This window comes from Rhipicephalus sanguineus, chromosome 11, assembly GCF_013339695.2.
Source record: "Rhipicephalus sanguineus isolate Rsan-2018 chromosome 11, BIME_Rsan_1.4, whole genome shotgun sequence".
NCBI classification, from domain to species: domain Eukaryota; kingdom Metazoa; phylum Arthropoda; class Arachnida; order Ixodida; family Ixodidae; genus Rhipicephalus; species Rhipicephalus sanguineus.
This window is the reverse complement of record NC_051186.1, coordinates 61314051-61331204: the sequence shown is the minus strand read 5'-3', so window position 1 is coordinate 61331204 and position 17154 is coordinate 61314051. Positions and strand designations below refer to the sequence as shown.

Sequence of the window (17154 nt, the reverse complement as noted above, 5' to 3'; positions counted from 1 at the left end):
CATGCGCAGTGGAGCGCGGACGCCACCACCGACGATGGACAACAGCCCCGAGCAAAAGCTGCTTCGCATCTAAAACCCACAAACAAGCGCGCCGGCTTCGTTATCGTCCGCTACCGCCAGACATTTGAATGGAGCTCTTGACAGACGGCAGTGTCATGAAGGGTTTTCTTGCCGTTTTAGGTCAGCAAATAGTCTACAGACTTCCCGTTTTATTGTGATCGCAATTATATGGACAGTCTCGGCTGGTCTTTGCCGTCGCCGCCGTCATATATACAGATATATATAAAAGCCACAAAGAAAAATAAATACGAAATACTTTCCGATGCGCGGAATCGAACGGCCGAGTTCTCGCTCTGAAACGCGCGGTGTTAGACGGCTAGGCCACGGAGAGTACCGTCTTTCAGCATACTAACGGCGAGCTATTCATAAACATCATTTACTTCAGCGTGCTTTCTTACTCCCCAGGAAGATGGCGCGAAGTGCGCGTGGGGCGCGCTTTAAAGGTCGTCGCCCCGCTCCTGCGAACGCCGATGCTCTTCGCCCCACAGGGTGTGGTCGCCTTCGTGCGCTTATCTCGGGAAAAGAAGGGGGCGAGCGGGGGGTGGAGCGCGGGGTTGTATGTCATGTGCTTTCCCGCGATGTCCGCGCTGAAGTCACAGAGCGTACGAAGGTCACTTCGCTCGCTGCAGCGGTCGCGTTTGCGAAAGGATCGAGCTGTTCAAACAGAAATAATTAACCACTGCGCCACTTAGTTCGCGCTTGTCCTGTGTGTACCTGTTCGTTCGTTTCGCGTGTCCTGCTTTATGTTTCAGCAGTGCGCTTCGAGTATCGACCTGTGACGCATGATAGTTCGCGCTCGTCCTGTGTGCGTTCTTTTTGTGCATCCTTTGGGCTTGAGCGACGCGCTAGAAATTTCGAGCTGCTTTCTGTTCTTGGAATTACGTTCCAATTTGTTGCTATCGCATTCATTACTTTGCCGTTGAGGCGAAACTGACTTTTCTTGCTATCCATGCGAATGTTATCGCACATGAAATATTACACTGAAAGGCACGAACTATGAACATTGAAATTTGCCTGAAATGTCCCTCTCATTGCTAATGCCAGGATGAACAATGGCAATCATTGTCTCATGTGAATGTTACAACATCCTACGTATCGTAATCATGACTTAGAAAAATAGTAAGAACGCATCAATTTAGTTTATTCTTTCTTATTCGAGGTGTGCATAAAAATTGCGGTTGCTGAAAAAAATTACTGATTACTACGATACTTCCTAATGCGGAATGTGAGCTCCGCTGTGCGGGTGTTTTCGTAATAAAAAAAAAATAATAATAATAATAATTAATATTAATAATAATAATAATAATGTAAAAGTCACCGTTTCGCCGCAAGGGCGAGGCAATAAATGCGATAGCAACAAATTGGAATGTCACACTAAGAACGGCAAGCAGCTCAAAACATGCAGAATCCTGGTGAAGTACAGAGGACGCACGAAAAGAACACACACAGGCACTAGCGGATCCAAGGGCCTGCATCTTCTCGACGGAAATTTTTCGGCATGTCGAAGTTTTCTTAAGCCGATCCGGTGACCTTCGTTGTCTGCAGCGAGCAAAGCACCCTTTACTTTTACTTTTCTGCTGGGAGCGAAGCTGGCTGACCAATCCGCCGCCTTTGTGAAAGCGAGCTAATCGCCAACTACCCACACCCCATTCTACGTCTTCAGACAGAAAGAACTGGAAGGTGTTTAAATGATCGCCTGCGTGAGCATGCCACCAAACAAAGACTATTTTACCTCATATGGACAATCGCCCCCCCACATGTATGTGGAAGCAGCTCGCATGGCACGTGAAGAATTCCCAGCCATCCTTAGTCGCATTGAAAGAAGGGTTAACACTCCTGGAAGGCGGCCGCGCGGCCGCTGGCCGGTGGGGCGGGATTCTTTTTGTAGGCCTCATTTCGTGCATTCCTTGCTTTGTTCATTCTTCTGCTTTTCCTATATTTGCAGGAGAGATAAATCTTCCGTTGGAAGTGAGCGCTTGTCCTCGTTTTTCTGTGTCCCCCGTCCTGCTTCACGCTACACCAATGTAGCAAAATAGAATAACAACATGCCCTACCGCTACAAGTAAGGGCCATCACGGCGCCATCATGGCGCCTTTCTCCCTCTTTTACTCAGACACCTGATCCCTGCTATGCTGGGAGCCAGTACTGGTAGGAGGCACCTTTCAGTGAGGGACCGCCTCAGTACTGCCGGCATCGGTCGCCGTGGATATCAAGAATATGAGGCGCTCTAAGAACACGCAGACGCAGCGTATTTGTGCACATTTCCAACGAAGACTCCGGGGTGCCGCCGTAATCCTTTCTAGGGTGCTGTAAATATGTGTTACCCCCCAAAAGTTAACTGCTGAGTCAGGAGCGTCAGCCTTTGTACTCTCGTGCGATAGTCCAGGGAGGTGGCGCGCGTCCCCCCTTCTCCAATAAAAAAGAGGGGGGGGGGGGCAGCAAAAGGGGCGAGGCACGAGTCGTTCGCGCCTTTCGCCGCACAAAGTGTGCTCGAAACATCATACAAGGAAATTGTCGCTGTTACGAAATATATTGACCAACCCATCGCCGAGCCATCCACCATGGGAAAACGAGCGTGCCCAATTACGTCATTAGGCAAAACTTGGCATTCGCCTCATTCGGTGCATTCAGTGGTGCAGTAGGCGTATGCTTACATTAAAAGGACGTTCTTGGAAGCCTCCTCGTGACAAAGGTAGAGATGGTTTGCTCAAATTTGCGGTGTACCGGAAGCCAACACACAGGTCCTTATATTGACGCTATTTCCAGTCACCGTTTCAACCAGAAAGACGCGGTGGTATCGTCACTATTGACCTGTGCGTGCAGGGTTTGATCTTCCGAGGTTAGGTTAAGTGAAAGAATAAGGAACAGAAGATCGATGCGACCTTCTAAGGAAAGGCTGCTCAAAAGGACCGCCTCCCGCCCTCCCCCGACCGCTTGCCAACCGCGTACGGGTGTGCATTCTCTACGTTAAGGCACCAGCATATCGCTAGCACCTGTCTTGCCAGAGCAGGGAATTAAAGTCGCACATAAGTTCACTTCCAAGCTCGGCCGCTTCTTTCCGCGCCCAAAAGATAGACCGCCCTAAGTGAAAGCACAGGGTCTGGATTACTCAATACGAGGTGCGGATTGTGACGCTTCATACGTGGGGAGAACAAGGAACTTGCCCGAGATCCGAGATACTGCGACAACACAAGAACGACGTCGGCATGTTCGAGCGACAGATCTCGAAGTGCACTCGCTGAGCACAGCGAGGTGAACGACCACCGCATCGTGTTTGACAACTTCCATGTTGTCGACTTCGAGGCCAATTACCATAGGCGACGTTTTCTAGAATACTGGCACATCGAGGAAACACCCGCTAACGTCAACCGGTCTGTAGCTGCGTTGCCGAGCGTGTGTTTCAATGGACTTCGCCACATCGTTGTGAACAGGCGTGACCGCATGGCTGAAGAAAAGAGAGCCTGCTTTCTGGTGGCTCCTAGTCACCCTTGAAGGAGGGTCCGTGTGGGACCTGAAACGTCGGTTTGTTTTTTTAGTGCTTTAAGGTAAGCAAGTTTCAACCACTTGTTGAACGTGACTTCAAAAGCCCAAATGGAAAGACGTCACGCTCTTGAGAGTAGAAGGGAGATCTTATGGTGGCCCGAAGAGGGGGAAACATTCGTAGAAAGAACACTGTGTCAATTAGAAGCGCATTTTTCAGTTATTTGTTTGGGGAATAGTTGTTCACGCCCTCAGAATATGTAAGTCACTGCATAGTAAGGTACTGGTGTTTTCCTCCTGACGGAGCAAACAAATTCTAAAAACGAGAAAGAAGAATCTTGTCCTCGCCTTCTACCTCTAGCCTAATTGCTCCGCCATCTCATTGCCTACTGACCCGATGATCGTGGGTTCGATCCCGGCCACGGTGGTCGCATTTTGATAGAGGTGAAATGCTAGAAGCCCGTGTAGTGTGCGATGTCAGTGCATGTTAACGAACACCAGATGGTCGAAATTTCCGGAGCATTCCACTACAGCGTCTCTCATAATTGTATCGTGGTTTCGGGGCGTAAAACCCCAGATTTGATTATTATCCGCCCTTTTAACGCGATAGCGTTAAAGAGCTCGTTTGGCTGAAAATTCCGGTGTCGGCGTCGGTGTCAGCGTAGTTGGTTGTGAACGAAAAATCATCAACTTGTCCGTGAGCGAAAATGAAAAGGCAAAGAAAATAAATAATAAAAATCTTATGTTCGAGTGAGACTCGACCCCACGCCGTCTGTGTTGAAAGCAGGTGCTCTACCACAGGGCCATGCTAGTGCTTGAAACGGCTTTGAAAAAAAAAAAGTCACAGTTTCACCGCAAGGGAGAAGCAATGAATGCGACAGCAACAAATTGCAGTGTTACACGAAGTGAGGCTAGCATCTAACTGTTTTTTATCCGATCTCGCATAACTACAAAACGCTGGTGTTAGAGAATACGGCTGCTCCAGGGAGAGATGCTCTCCGCATAGTCACTTCGCGTTGAGAGCGCAGCACGTAGAAGGGTATACGAGGCGCCTGCTGTGATGGTTTCCGAGGTAGCGCGCGCGCCAGCGACCGCGCCCTTAGATTCAAAGTTCAAAATGGCTGCTCGCGTGACACCCCCTCCCCCCATTTGCCTCCCCCCTCCCCACCCCCCACCTCGCGTATTTTTTCATGGTCGTTAAAGACGGGCGTGGCGTTTCCTGCCTGCTTCGACGGCAGGCCTCCCCAGCGGGTTGATGTTATCGCATGCACCCTCTGAGCAACGGAAATGGGCCGGCTCGTTTGATCTCTGCGTCGGCTGCGTTCCTCGCCACCACTCGCGTGCTTTTAACCGCGGTAGAACATACAATGCGCGTTGGGGCCTTATCAATGTGGATATCATACCGGAAGGGCATCACGGCGACGGCGACAGCAAAAACCCGTCGAGAGTGTCGATATAATTCCTATAGGAATAAAACACTGTATAACTGTCATGTTAATTGGGGAAGGAGTCTCCTTAACACATGCAATATTGCGTGACAGAAGCGTAGAATCGCGCCAGGCGTCCAAAACGAGTGAGTGTTTTAAAGGCCCACCCGCTACAGATTGCTCAGACATATTTGGTCATCATCAGCTGCAGAAGCATCAATAAATCAGCTTCGTATGTGCGCGTGTTTGTGTGTGTTTTGTGTGTGTCTTTTTGTGTTTCCCGTCTACGTCTTAAACGCGCAACAGTTTACGAGAATGACAAACCAACAAGCCCAAGTCGACACCCTTCTCGAGATAAAAGCCCCGAGGAGCATGTATTCCGCCCGCGCGATGGGAAAACAAAGCTGGCGCGAGCGTTCCGAGCGACCGGAGGTGCGATCTCTCTTCGCAGGGGCGGCGGACGGCGCTGCTCAAACTTAAGCCTGGGAGGCCTTTGAAAGAGCGCTGGTTCCTCTGTTTAAGCAAGCCCTTCAGCCCACCGCATGAAAAGAGCATGAGAGGAGTTTTGCGCTACCTGAAAAAAAAAAAATACAGGGACTGCGAAGGAATGTGGCTTCGCCATCACACCCTCTTCTCTACAGCCTCTGCAAGTGGCGCCACACCCTCCCCCCCCTCCCCCAAAATAGGCACCTGGAGGATCCGCCCCTGTACACAGGACAAGCGCAAACTAACACCTGTCAAAGCTCGACACTTCCAGCACTCAAACACAAAGAAGGACGAAAGAAAAGAACGCACATGTACACACAGGACGAGCGCGTACTAACAACTATCGTATTTATTACTTCTTTGTGTTTGAGCAGCGCGCTGCAAGTGTCGACTACGCACAACCAACTAGCCCCTCCTTTGGCTCTTCTAGCTAGCACGCCAACGCAACCGCTGCAACGAGCGAAGTGGCCTTCGTGCGGCCTATACCTTCGACGGAAACTTTTATGTGAAAGCAAAAGACGTACAAACCTCCCCACTGCACGCGAGCACGGGCAACCACGCCCTGTAGGGCAAAGTAAAGGTCGGACGCGCGCAACGTTACTAGAAACGCTGGACGCGCGCATCCTAACTCCTGCGAAACACGAGCGGGGTGACGATCATTCGTGATGATGATGTGTGCGACCAATTACAATTTGTACCGCGTGGACTCGTTATTGGTGTCCTAGCCCAATAAAAATAAATAATAAATATACACATTGTCAGGAGGCACATAACTACAGCACTGAGCGTGTCTCTCGTGTCCTTCAACCACATCTCGTTTCCACAACACCCGATGTATCTAGCTTAGTCGCTACCGCCGATTATAAAGTGCGCCCTTCGTAGGTGAACACGCTGAAACGCCTTCGAGCTCTGCGTACCGCCTGCGGTAAATGGTGTACTGAAATAGCTCGCCGTTACTATAATAGACGACCCATGACGCGTGGCAGAATCGTCTAACACGGCGCGCTGTGGACCGAGGGTTTGCAGGTTCGAATCCATGGTCGGTGCCTTGAAATTTTATTCTTCCGATTTAGTGTTCTTTGAGGGTTATATATATATATATATATATATATATATATATATATATATATATGTGTGTGTGTGTGTGTGTGTGTACATATTCGGAACATGACGCGGACGGCAAAAATCTGCCAAAAGTGTCCATACAATTGCTATCGCAATATAATGCTTCCACTCATAACCCGATATCTATTTTGTCAATGATAACTGCCGTTATAGAAGCCACATGTGAGACTAACCTGCACAAAGAAAATATTCGTGGTATAACCAGAAAAATAAAATGCATACTAAATGCCCGAAAGCACAACATGCACAAGAATGAATCTCATGATCAACGTTTAAAGGTCCTAATTTCGGCGTAGAAACTCTTTTTTTGGTCAATTGAAGAATAATGCTATTATATTTATTTCGATTTCAGTTATTCATGCAGAGGAGACCTGCCGGTTGATCAAAAAGAAAATGGAAGAGATGAAAAAACGAAGTGGGGGAAGGCCGGAATGAAAAGTCGTCACATTTTTTGGATTGCTACTTTAATGTGATGTCATTATTGCATAACATAAAAGCTTCATTAGGATTATGGCAATATTTTATATATTCTGGTTTCCTCGACTACACATCCGTTATTGACAGATATCCAATAAAATATGCTATATGCGCTTGTTTATATATATTATTTTTTTCTAGTGTTTCTCTACCATTATTTCTTGGACTCAAGTCACGTGGCTGTACTCACCATGGAAGTGCACAAGAAGGTTGCAAAGGAAGGTTAGGCATGCTTGCAGTATCGTCTAGTATGTGCTGGTAAACTTTTCCCGTTCACAAATTGATCATTAGAAGAATATGGGAAAATTAATTAGGCCTTGTTATGCTCAAGAGAACGCAAAAGGCTGGGATATGGCGTAAGAGATGGTATGGTATGGTATGGTATGGTATGGTATGGTATGGTATGGTATGGTATGGTATGGTATGGTAAACTTTATTGAGGTCCTGCAAGACGCGTCTCAACACGTAGCGGGCCGCTCCCACGTAGGGACCGGAAGGCCAAGCCTCTCGGCCGCATCGTGGGTGTCTTCAAAAATTTTGTATTGTCTGCAAGCCTATGAAAACTAATCAAAGAAGGTAGAGTTATCAACGAGAATTCGTCACATGGCACATATGTACCATAAATTCGGTGCGCTTGAGAGTACACAAGTTTACCGGAAAGCACCAGAAATAATTATACGATTACGTTACGTTTGCAGGAATGGTAAGCAGGAAAGCAATCTTAGCTTCTATCGCTACATGCTCATGGACTTTCTCTTTAGTCTTCCTGCTTGCGCACATCGTTCGTGATAACGCGTCTTGCAATTCTGCTATCACGCGGCTCATATAGCCATTAACTCTGTTTCGTTGCATGTGCTACAGTCGCCAGCCACAAGGCTGCTGCATTTTACCCTCCCGCAATTTTCTGCATGTGCTTAGGTTGTTTTGATTTAGTAGTTGGCTGCCATGGAATGAAATAGGCTTTGACTTTGACTTCGTCATTCGCCTACGGAAGCTCGGAGACATGGCACTACCTTCTCTCGTTTAATCTCTTATTCCGCTCCCCATGTGTGGGATAGCACACTGAACGTAGTCTAGTTAACCTCTCTACTTTTCCTATACTCCTTCTCTCTCTCTTTCTACGCTACGCTTATGCGGCAGTGCTCTCTGTGATTGTTCTGTGCGATGCTGTGGAACGCGATTGATCTCTGTTCCGCGCTGCTTCATCCGGTAAGAGAGTCGTATACGTGGCAAGTCAGAGTTCACAAAAAAAGAGTCAAGGAACCATTTTTTCTTAGAGTGTACCAGCTTGAAGAAAATGGGCCTATCGCTATTTTTAGAATGTCTGGTATAGTATGAGGAAATACGGTTACTCTTAAGGGCTCGTTTCTAGTTAGACACAATATTAATGATAACTAACAGACAATAATGCCCAGGAAAGGCGTTATTCCTGGGCATTATTGTCTGTTAGTTCTCATTAATATAGTATAGTATAGTAACTTTGTTACTATAGTATAATTACTTGGACGTAACATAAATCAGAGACTGCTAGAGAATTGATGTGATAACGCGAGGTAGAAATACTCGCTTTTTTTTTTGGCATTCATATGGAGTAATCTCAGGTTTGCCCAACCACGTTGAATTTTCGGCATTTTGCTTGGCCCTTAGTAAAGCTGTCTCGTTTGAAACATGGCATGAGGTGATATGAAGAAATGCAAGACTGGTCATATACATGCATGGAACAAAGGTGTACGGGGAATCTCCTTCGGAATTTGCTGTCGTGGTGCGTAAGCCTAAGATTTCATTGTGGCAAACTACACCGTTGCCGTCTTTCTATAATAGGGCGAAATCGGCACGGCGTCTTTCGCCGCCTCGCTAGCGTTCGTCAGTGCCTAGAACGGCCCAGAAGGCGCAGCCCACGACCGCCAAAACGCGTCTTTACATCAACAACATTCTCAAAGCCTTACGTATAGAGTCATCCATTTCAGCTTCACAAAAATATCCATAATGGACTTTTGTTTCATCACGACGACATATTTCCATGAAGCCTTTCATATTCCCAGTTGTTTTGCACCGCCGCTACAATGCACTCGTATTGTTCATGAAGTGCATCCTTTGGTTCAGATACATTGTCATTCTGAAAGCTTGATGTGCGGCCCAGTGGGAGAGACACTCGCTTTCGGAGCATGGCGGCCAATTTTTAAACCGAGCATAGTGAAGAAAATTTGTCAATATTTATTTCTTTACAGCAATGATCGTCATACGGGATGGATGGATAGGAGGGCGGACTGTTTGTTCGTTGCGTCGGCAGAGAAACACGCGTTCAAAACGTTATGCCAACTACTTGGGAGAATACGTTTATGCACGACCCCATAGGCAACCCTAAGCAAAGCGCAACGCCCGTATCTGCCTCCGAAACACATAGTCTCTCATATTCCACATTACATCCCCGGACCCATATTCTCCTCAAGAGCCTGCTTTGGTCCTCCTTACTATTCCACTCTGAAGAAATAATTTTCTAATCAGAGCAAAAAATTGCGCTGCTTTAGCCATTGCAGAGACTGCGCGCCTATGAACATTTTAAGCAATGAGCGAGAAACATTTGTGTTTTTCCTATTGGTACAAAAAGGATTTTCCAGAGCCACACCAAAAACGCGTAAGCACAATGCTTCACCGATTGGCTCTGAATGCTTCTGTTATGTATGCGTGGCTTCTCATCACCTTTTTTTTGGCAATGAATTGCTCATCTACCGCATCCTTCTGTTCTGCTTTCTCTACGCTTACAGCAACTTATTAAGGCGAAAGCCATAGGTGCCTGAACAAACGTGAAAAGTGACTGTTGGCGTCGGCGTCAATACGAGTGACGTAAAAAAAATCTTCCTGTGATGATGTCACCCTATGTCTTCGTCATGACATCATAGGTCAGCAAAATAAGTGCCTTCATCATGACGTCACGATGACGTCACATAAATTGACGTCTGCAGATGGCATTCTTTTTGGTCAATGGGGGGCCGAACTCGGACGCACTACAAAACCACGTGAGCTGGAGAAAGCTTCCGAGGCCTAATAAGGGGGCACTGAAAATGCGTGGAATACAACTAACCCCTATACATAGCCTTCATAGATTACGAGAAGGCATTTGATTCGCTGGAGACATCAGCAGTCATGCAGGCACACCGGAATCAGGGCATCGACGAATCCTATATAAACATAATGGGACAAATCTACAGCGCATCCACAGCCACTATAGTCCTTCATAGAGAAAGCGACAGAATCCCAATAAAGAAGGGCGTACAACAGGGAGACACGATCTCTCCAATGCTATTCATCGCGTGTTTACAGGATGTTTTCAGGGCCCTAGATTGGGAAGAATTAGGGATAAGAGTTAATGGAGAGTATCTCAGTAACCTGCGATTCGCTGATGACATTGCATTGATGAGTAACGCGGGAGACGAATTACAGCTCATGATTACTGAACTGGATACGGAAAGTAGAAGAGTAGGTCTGAAAATTAATATGCATAAAACTAAAGTAATGTGGAACAATCTTGGCAGAGAACAGCGCTTTGCGATAGGTGGCGAGACACTAGAAGTTGTAAAGGAGCACGTCTACTTAGGACAGGTAGTAACCGCGGAGTCGAACCATGAGAGTGAAATAACTAGAAGAATAAGGATGGGATGGGGCTCATTCGGCAAGCATTATGAAATCATGAAGGGTAGTCGACCACTATCTCTCAAGAGCAAGGTATATAACAGCTGCATCTTACCGGTACTTACCTACGGAGTGCTTACAAAGAGGGTTTAACTTAAATTGAGGACGACGCAGCGAGCGATGGAAAGGAAAATGATAGGTGTAACCTTAAGAGACAGGAAGAGAGCAGAGTGGGTCAGGGAACAAACGGGGGTTAAGGATATCATGGTTGAAATCAAGAAGAAGAAATGGATATGGGCCGGGCACGTAGCACGTCGGCAGGGTAACCGGTGGTCATTAAGGGTAACTGACTGGATTCCAAGAGAGGGCAAACGCGTGAGGGGAAGACAGAAAAATAGGTGGGTAGATGAGATTAGGAAGTTTGTAGGTATAACGTGGCAACAGAAAGCACAGGACCGGGTTGATTGGCGGAACATGGGAGAGGCCTTTGCCCTGCAGTGGGCGTAGACAGGCTGCTGCTGCTGCTGCTGCTGCTGCTGCTGCTGCTGCTGCTGCTGATGATGATGATGATGATGATGATGATGATGATGAAAAACCATGTTGCGCACAGAAAGCTTTCGGTGGGGCGATCAATACAATAGACTAAGAAAAATTTGACAGATACCATGCATTGTGGGAACCGATTTCAAACTAAGGTGTCAGCGAGTAGCAGCTAAGGTGTCAGCCTTGAGCCAGACGTACGAGGTGGATCGACGTGTTTGCGCAAATTGAGTAGTTTTCCGCATACCATGGGCTTTCCAAGCACGTCGATTGCAATGGCGTGTAAAGGGTAGCTCATGCTTCGGCGTAACACTGTCACTCACGTTACAGCAGAGACGTCAGTTTCGTCGCAACGAAGTTCTCACTATGGTCCAGCGATCTGCATATTAAAGTAGCGGTTGTCGACCTATTCGAGCAACGCTTGCCTGTAGCTTGCCATGTCACAGGGGTACATATATAATACTTATCATATTTTTGAAAAAGCAAAAAGACACAAAATGGCTTTGACCCAACATGACACTTTTATGGAGTATTTTAACACTGAAGTGTTTTATGGCGGGGTCGACCAAAGACTCTAGTGACGTATTTCAGTTACGGATACGACGTTGATAAAATAGACTAACTGTCGAGATAGAAAAACTTTAAGAAAATGTTCCTCCGCCGGGAATCGAGCCTACGGCTTCTTGGCCACGACGATAAGCCCCTGGCGCTCGACTCGCCAAACTACCGAGGCATACGCACGCCACTCCACAAACGCGCCTCGTAGCTCTCAAGCAATCTCTCTCACACGGTGCTCTCTGTTGGTGGGGCTAGGCGGGGCGGGGTGGTACCGCCGTCAGTGAGCGGGTAAGAGAAGTAATCCGGCATGACACTAGCGCCCAAGGGAACGATTCGGCGACGACGCAGATAAAGCATGGCCTCCGAGGTTGTGCGCAATCTTGGAGGTCATGGTCAAACTGTGTGGATACCAGCTACAAAAACTTGCCGCGCTGGCATCGGGGAGTCGCCCCTGACGCAGTTACGTTTTTTAGGGGCGAAGACCCTTAAAGCGGCACCCGTTCGTCCCTCGTAGTCGTAGTGCGTAACCAGTCGTAACGCTAGTACCAGATCTTGACCTCCAAGGTGGTGCCGGTGGGAGATTTTTCCTGTGCGTTGTTGAACAATAAAAAATTCGCAGCGTGCGCGTTAACTAAAAGCAGAATTTTTCTGTCTCTCATTCCCCATTGGCAGCCATTGGCATGTTCCAGTAGGAAACGTTAGTAGAAGTAGAAGTGTAAGTGTTGCTAAAAGCCGACTTCTGTCTCGCATACCCATTAGCAGCCATTGTTTACCTCCAAGGTAGTGCCTGGTGAGATTTCTCCTGTGCGTGATTAAACAAAAAAAATTTTGTTCAAAACGCCGTTGATTGATGAAATAAACCAACGAAAGACGTCAGATGTTTTCTAAAAGCAAAACGAAAGAACGCCAGATGTTTCTAAAGCAAAACGAAAAGATGCCAGCTGCTTAACGAAAGACGCCAGATGTTTTCTAAAGCAATGGTTTTCTAAACAATGAAAATTCACAGCCTACATGTAAAATTAAAGTGAGCTGCAAGTCGGCATAACTCTCATCGAACCTTTAGTATAAACGCGCCCGATCTCACGGGCGCGTTTATACTATGATGATGAGAGTTATGATGTACTGGGCAGAATTCACGGAAGATTCACGGTTTACCGATGAACCTCCGCAGCTTCGCCGACTCATCATCATTCACCTTTAGCCTCGTGTTAGTGTGGCCAGCTCATGGTCGGAGTAATGCAGTTTTCACATGCACCAACGGTGTTTCTGCACCGCGGACTGCTTCGAGAGCGATAGCACCGCCTTTTAAAACTGCGCTGCAGAAAGGCAGCCAGCGGAGCGAGACAGAGGCCAGCGGGACATGGAATGCCTGCGCGCGTTCGCAGCTCAAGCTACGAACCTCTGCCACCCTTGTTGCTAAAGCGCTGTGTGGTAGTGTATACATTAGCAGTGACATATGAGCTGTGAATGTAATCATGCTCTTTGTCATGCAACAATAGTATCTGAACCAGCCACTTCGAATACCAAGCAATAATATGACTGCTGCAGCTACGGTAGACACTCTGATGGAGCTGTATTATTGCGAGTGTTTCTTTTTTTTTGTTCAACCATCGACTCTGTAAATAAAAGGAATAGCCGAAATTCTTCCTCCTTTTCCTCAGGCCCCGTGTGCCGCTTTGCCAAACCTCTAGTGCAAAGAATGAAATAAAATCGCCGCTCTGGCTTGTGTGCACGTTATCGCCCTCTCGATTTCCTATCTAACCGTCGAAATAGCCTCGGTGCTCAGAAGCTGCGCTGCTAAATTCAAAGACTTTAGTGTGACTCACGGCCATGGCGGCTTCGTTTCAATGCAGTAGAAATGTAGGAAGAAGCGTACATTTATAGGCTTAGGTGTTCAAAAAGCCCAGGTGGTCACAGTCGATCAGTAGACCGCTCCTACGACGAGGCTCATAATCATTTCGCGATTTTGGCACGTAAAAAACAGATTTATTTGCTTTTGCTTTGTCTATCTTTCTCGCTACCACCGCATTATTCGAAAAATAGGCATTGGGCTTTATCCAGAACACGGAAGGAAAGTGTAGTCCCTCGCAAATACAGCTGCCCCGTACTTACGCGGTTAGTTGCAATTATCAAACGCAAGTGTCTAAAGCACACGCATACAGAGGTAGGACACCCTCAATGGGCCACAATATAACAAATAATAAAATTCAAGCGCTGTCCCACATGACGGGAAGCAAACCGCCTTACAGTTTACACATCTTGTGTGCCAGTAAATTGAAGTCATCATAGAACTGTGCGAACAACCCATGCCAACAAAAAAACCAATGCGCCTGCAGAACTAGTTCTGGGAAATTCCAGGCTTGTCTCCCGTTCTATCATGTAGCTTTCAGGAGCAGCAACAGTTGAGGGTACAATGGCACTGAAGAATTGCACAACGCGAACTAATGCAGGTGTCTCAAAAATGCGCTCGCAAGGTCAGCATAAGAAAGTATCATTTTATATTCCCTGTTCGTGTAGCAAGCCGCATTCATTGCTTTGTCGCGTTTGTTCCAGAGAAGCTGAACAATGAAGCGGACAAGCTTCGTTGCCCTTCAGCTCGCTTGCGTTATCCACGTGCACGGTAAGTTATTTCTGAACATTTATGCCTGTGATCTTTTTATAAGATATGAGGCCAAGGTTTCTGTGTAATTATGCCTGAAAAAAAGCATCTTCCCTTACTACCTACATGTATGTTAACGCGAGGTGTTTTAGCAAGTGATCCGCTGCAGCAACAATGTACTGAGGCGGTTGGTCCAAGTGAAATATCTGCGTATACAACTTGGCTTCATTTTATTTCAGAGCACAAAACACTCCTCCGAAATATCGTATTATCGAAGACACTACCTCATGAAACGCGATACTCGTCATGCCGGTTTCCTTCAGTAAATGTGAAGGGATGCTTTTTGTAGCAATAGCAAATATAAAACAGTATAGGCACATTTTTGCGGTCGCCCATGGCCGTGCATTCCGAATCTTTAGAGGGGAACAGCCGATGACTCATACCTTTGTACGAGTCGCGTTATCATCGCAAAGTTTGCGTTGAAGCCATAGACAGCGTGACGATCGCTCGTTTCAGCGCCGCGTTTCCTTTCGCAAGAGTTTTGTTTGAGTTATGCTAGGTCTCATGGTAAAGTAGTGAGCTGCTAGTCCTCCCTTCGTATAACATTCCAATTTGTTGCTAATCGCATCAGTTGCTTAGCCCTTGCGGCGACACTGTAACTTTTGTTTTGAGGTTTGGGATTAGCTAATAATACTTGTGTGGAAGTCCAGCCAAAATCACAGGGTCCCTTGTACATTCATCTGAAATGTGTCGAAGGCGAAATCATCTTATTTGTCTTCTCAGTCGATGTATTAGCGAGCTTACATGACCAGCCGTTCATGTGGGCTTCCTAGATGCAGTTATCCTGGCCTGCCACGCTCCGAAAGATTTGTGCACCTAGCGTGGCTTCGCACTGCCTCCAAGATCGGAGGCACCTCACCTGATTTCGCACTGCGCACCTTTGACCAAGCTACGATGTCATGTGATGACGGTGTAGGCTTACGGTGTAGACGGTGTAGGCTTATTAGACAGCTGAACCAGAATCGACGCCAGCAGGGAACGCGAGCCATGGCTTGACGTGTCACTGCGAAGCACCGTCTTTATTTTCTTCTCTTCGGGTCGCGTGCACTCCGGCTTAGTTCGCCGCCCAAAGGAGGGCGATACAACGGCATTATGAATATTTTTACGTGGCGTTGAGTCACATAACGTCACAAATTTTTGCGATATGTGGCGTGATCACCTGATGATGATTTTTGGCGTCACTCGTCCCCGACGCCGCAAGACGCGACAGACTACCGACACGGTACGCCGACGGTCAAATTTCATGCTTAGTGTGGCATTTAGAGCTTTCGCCTTAATAAGTAGCACATCACAGTTAGGAAAAAATCATAACTTTGCGCTTAAAACCTCATACATTCATTACAACATAAATAATATTACTACAGAAAACATTCGAGGTGGATCGTTTCCTTTTTTTTTGACGCTACTTTGTTTTTGATAATGTCTGCCACATCTCAAATTCAAATGAATAAGTTAGTGCGTGTGGTACTTCACAGCTGATTACTGAAGAGATTGGAAGGAAAGTATTACATATTTCGCATAGACAATGGAGTAAGCGTATGAAATCCTAGCTGCGCAAATACGATTGCCAATTTTCAGTACAACTGTTGCGAGAACATAAATAACCTGAACACTGATTCACACCGAGTAATGTGGGGCAAAGCGAAGGGGCTGTTTTATATGCACAATTTGTCGACAGAGCACAATAAGTTGCCATATATATATATATATATATATATATATATATATATATATATATATATATATATATATATATATATATATATATATATATAATATATATATATATATATATATATATATATATATATATCACCACACACACGTACAAAGCCTAATCTGAAGAATGTCCACGCAGTTCGCGCACCAGCCGGGTCATCCATCTTCGTCGTATGTACCACCGAGTGAGAGACCTGTGGGCGAGTTGGTTTGCGTTCATACTGATGTAAAAGGGCAGCGCCAAAAGGAATACGAAGGACGAAATGAAGACAGGACATGCGCTCACAATAAAAAAAACTTCATTTCCTATAAAAACGTCAGTTATGAGAACAGCGCATGTCCAGTCTACATCTTGTCATTTGTATTCGTTTTGGCGCTGCCCTTTTACATCAGTATGAACCCGGCGATTGCTGTCTGTTCTATATTATATTATATTTCATTATATGCGTAGATTTTTATAGCGTCAACGATTCTCTTAGTTTCGTAAATTTGTGAACGACAAAGATTGACTTAACCCTTGAAAAAGAGTACGATGCTATTACCATCCATGTTTGAGTTTAGTGCCATCGTAATCACTGGATCATAATCGCCACTGTATCGTATGAACGTTACAAAATATTTAATGACGTCAATAGGCGCAAGAAACACGGCGCAGTACAGATATCATGGAATGATGTGCCTTAGAATATTTTACGGATGGGTTTCGGTGCCGCCATCCTGTGCTGTAGCCTTGCCACTTCGTATCATTAACAAAATATTCGAACAGTGCTGTTGGGGACGCATACGCATGAAAATGGTAGGGCTGGTGCATTCGAGCTTTCACGGCCTTAGCAATTCATTTATTTTTAAATTCAAAAATAAGCAAGTATTCCTTTAGCAGCCCAAGGTGGCTGCCAAACATCTATAGCGTTTCGTCATCCTCGGGCCTTTTTACGTCAACAGTGAAAATTAATTTTCCCGACTTTATACCATTGCGAACAGTTTCATATGTTA

At 46.3% G+C, this 17154-nt stretch overlaps 1 protein-coding gene across 1 annotated transcript in view; it reads left to right on the top strand.

Annotated features, from left to right (window-relative positions):
* Positions 1–14280: 14280 nt before the first annotated feature.
* Positions 14281–17154, top strand: part of LOC119373398 (tissue factor pathway inhibitor 2) — a 28645-nt gene continuing 25771 nt past the window's right edge. Inside the window, exon 1 of the mRNA XM_037643427.2 lies at positions 14281–14403. Within this exon, the coding sequence (XP_037499355.2) occupies positions 14349–14403 (55 nt within the window). The 5' untranslated portion in view covers positions 14281–14348. The remainder of the gene's footprint in view (positions 14404–17154) is intronic.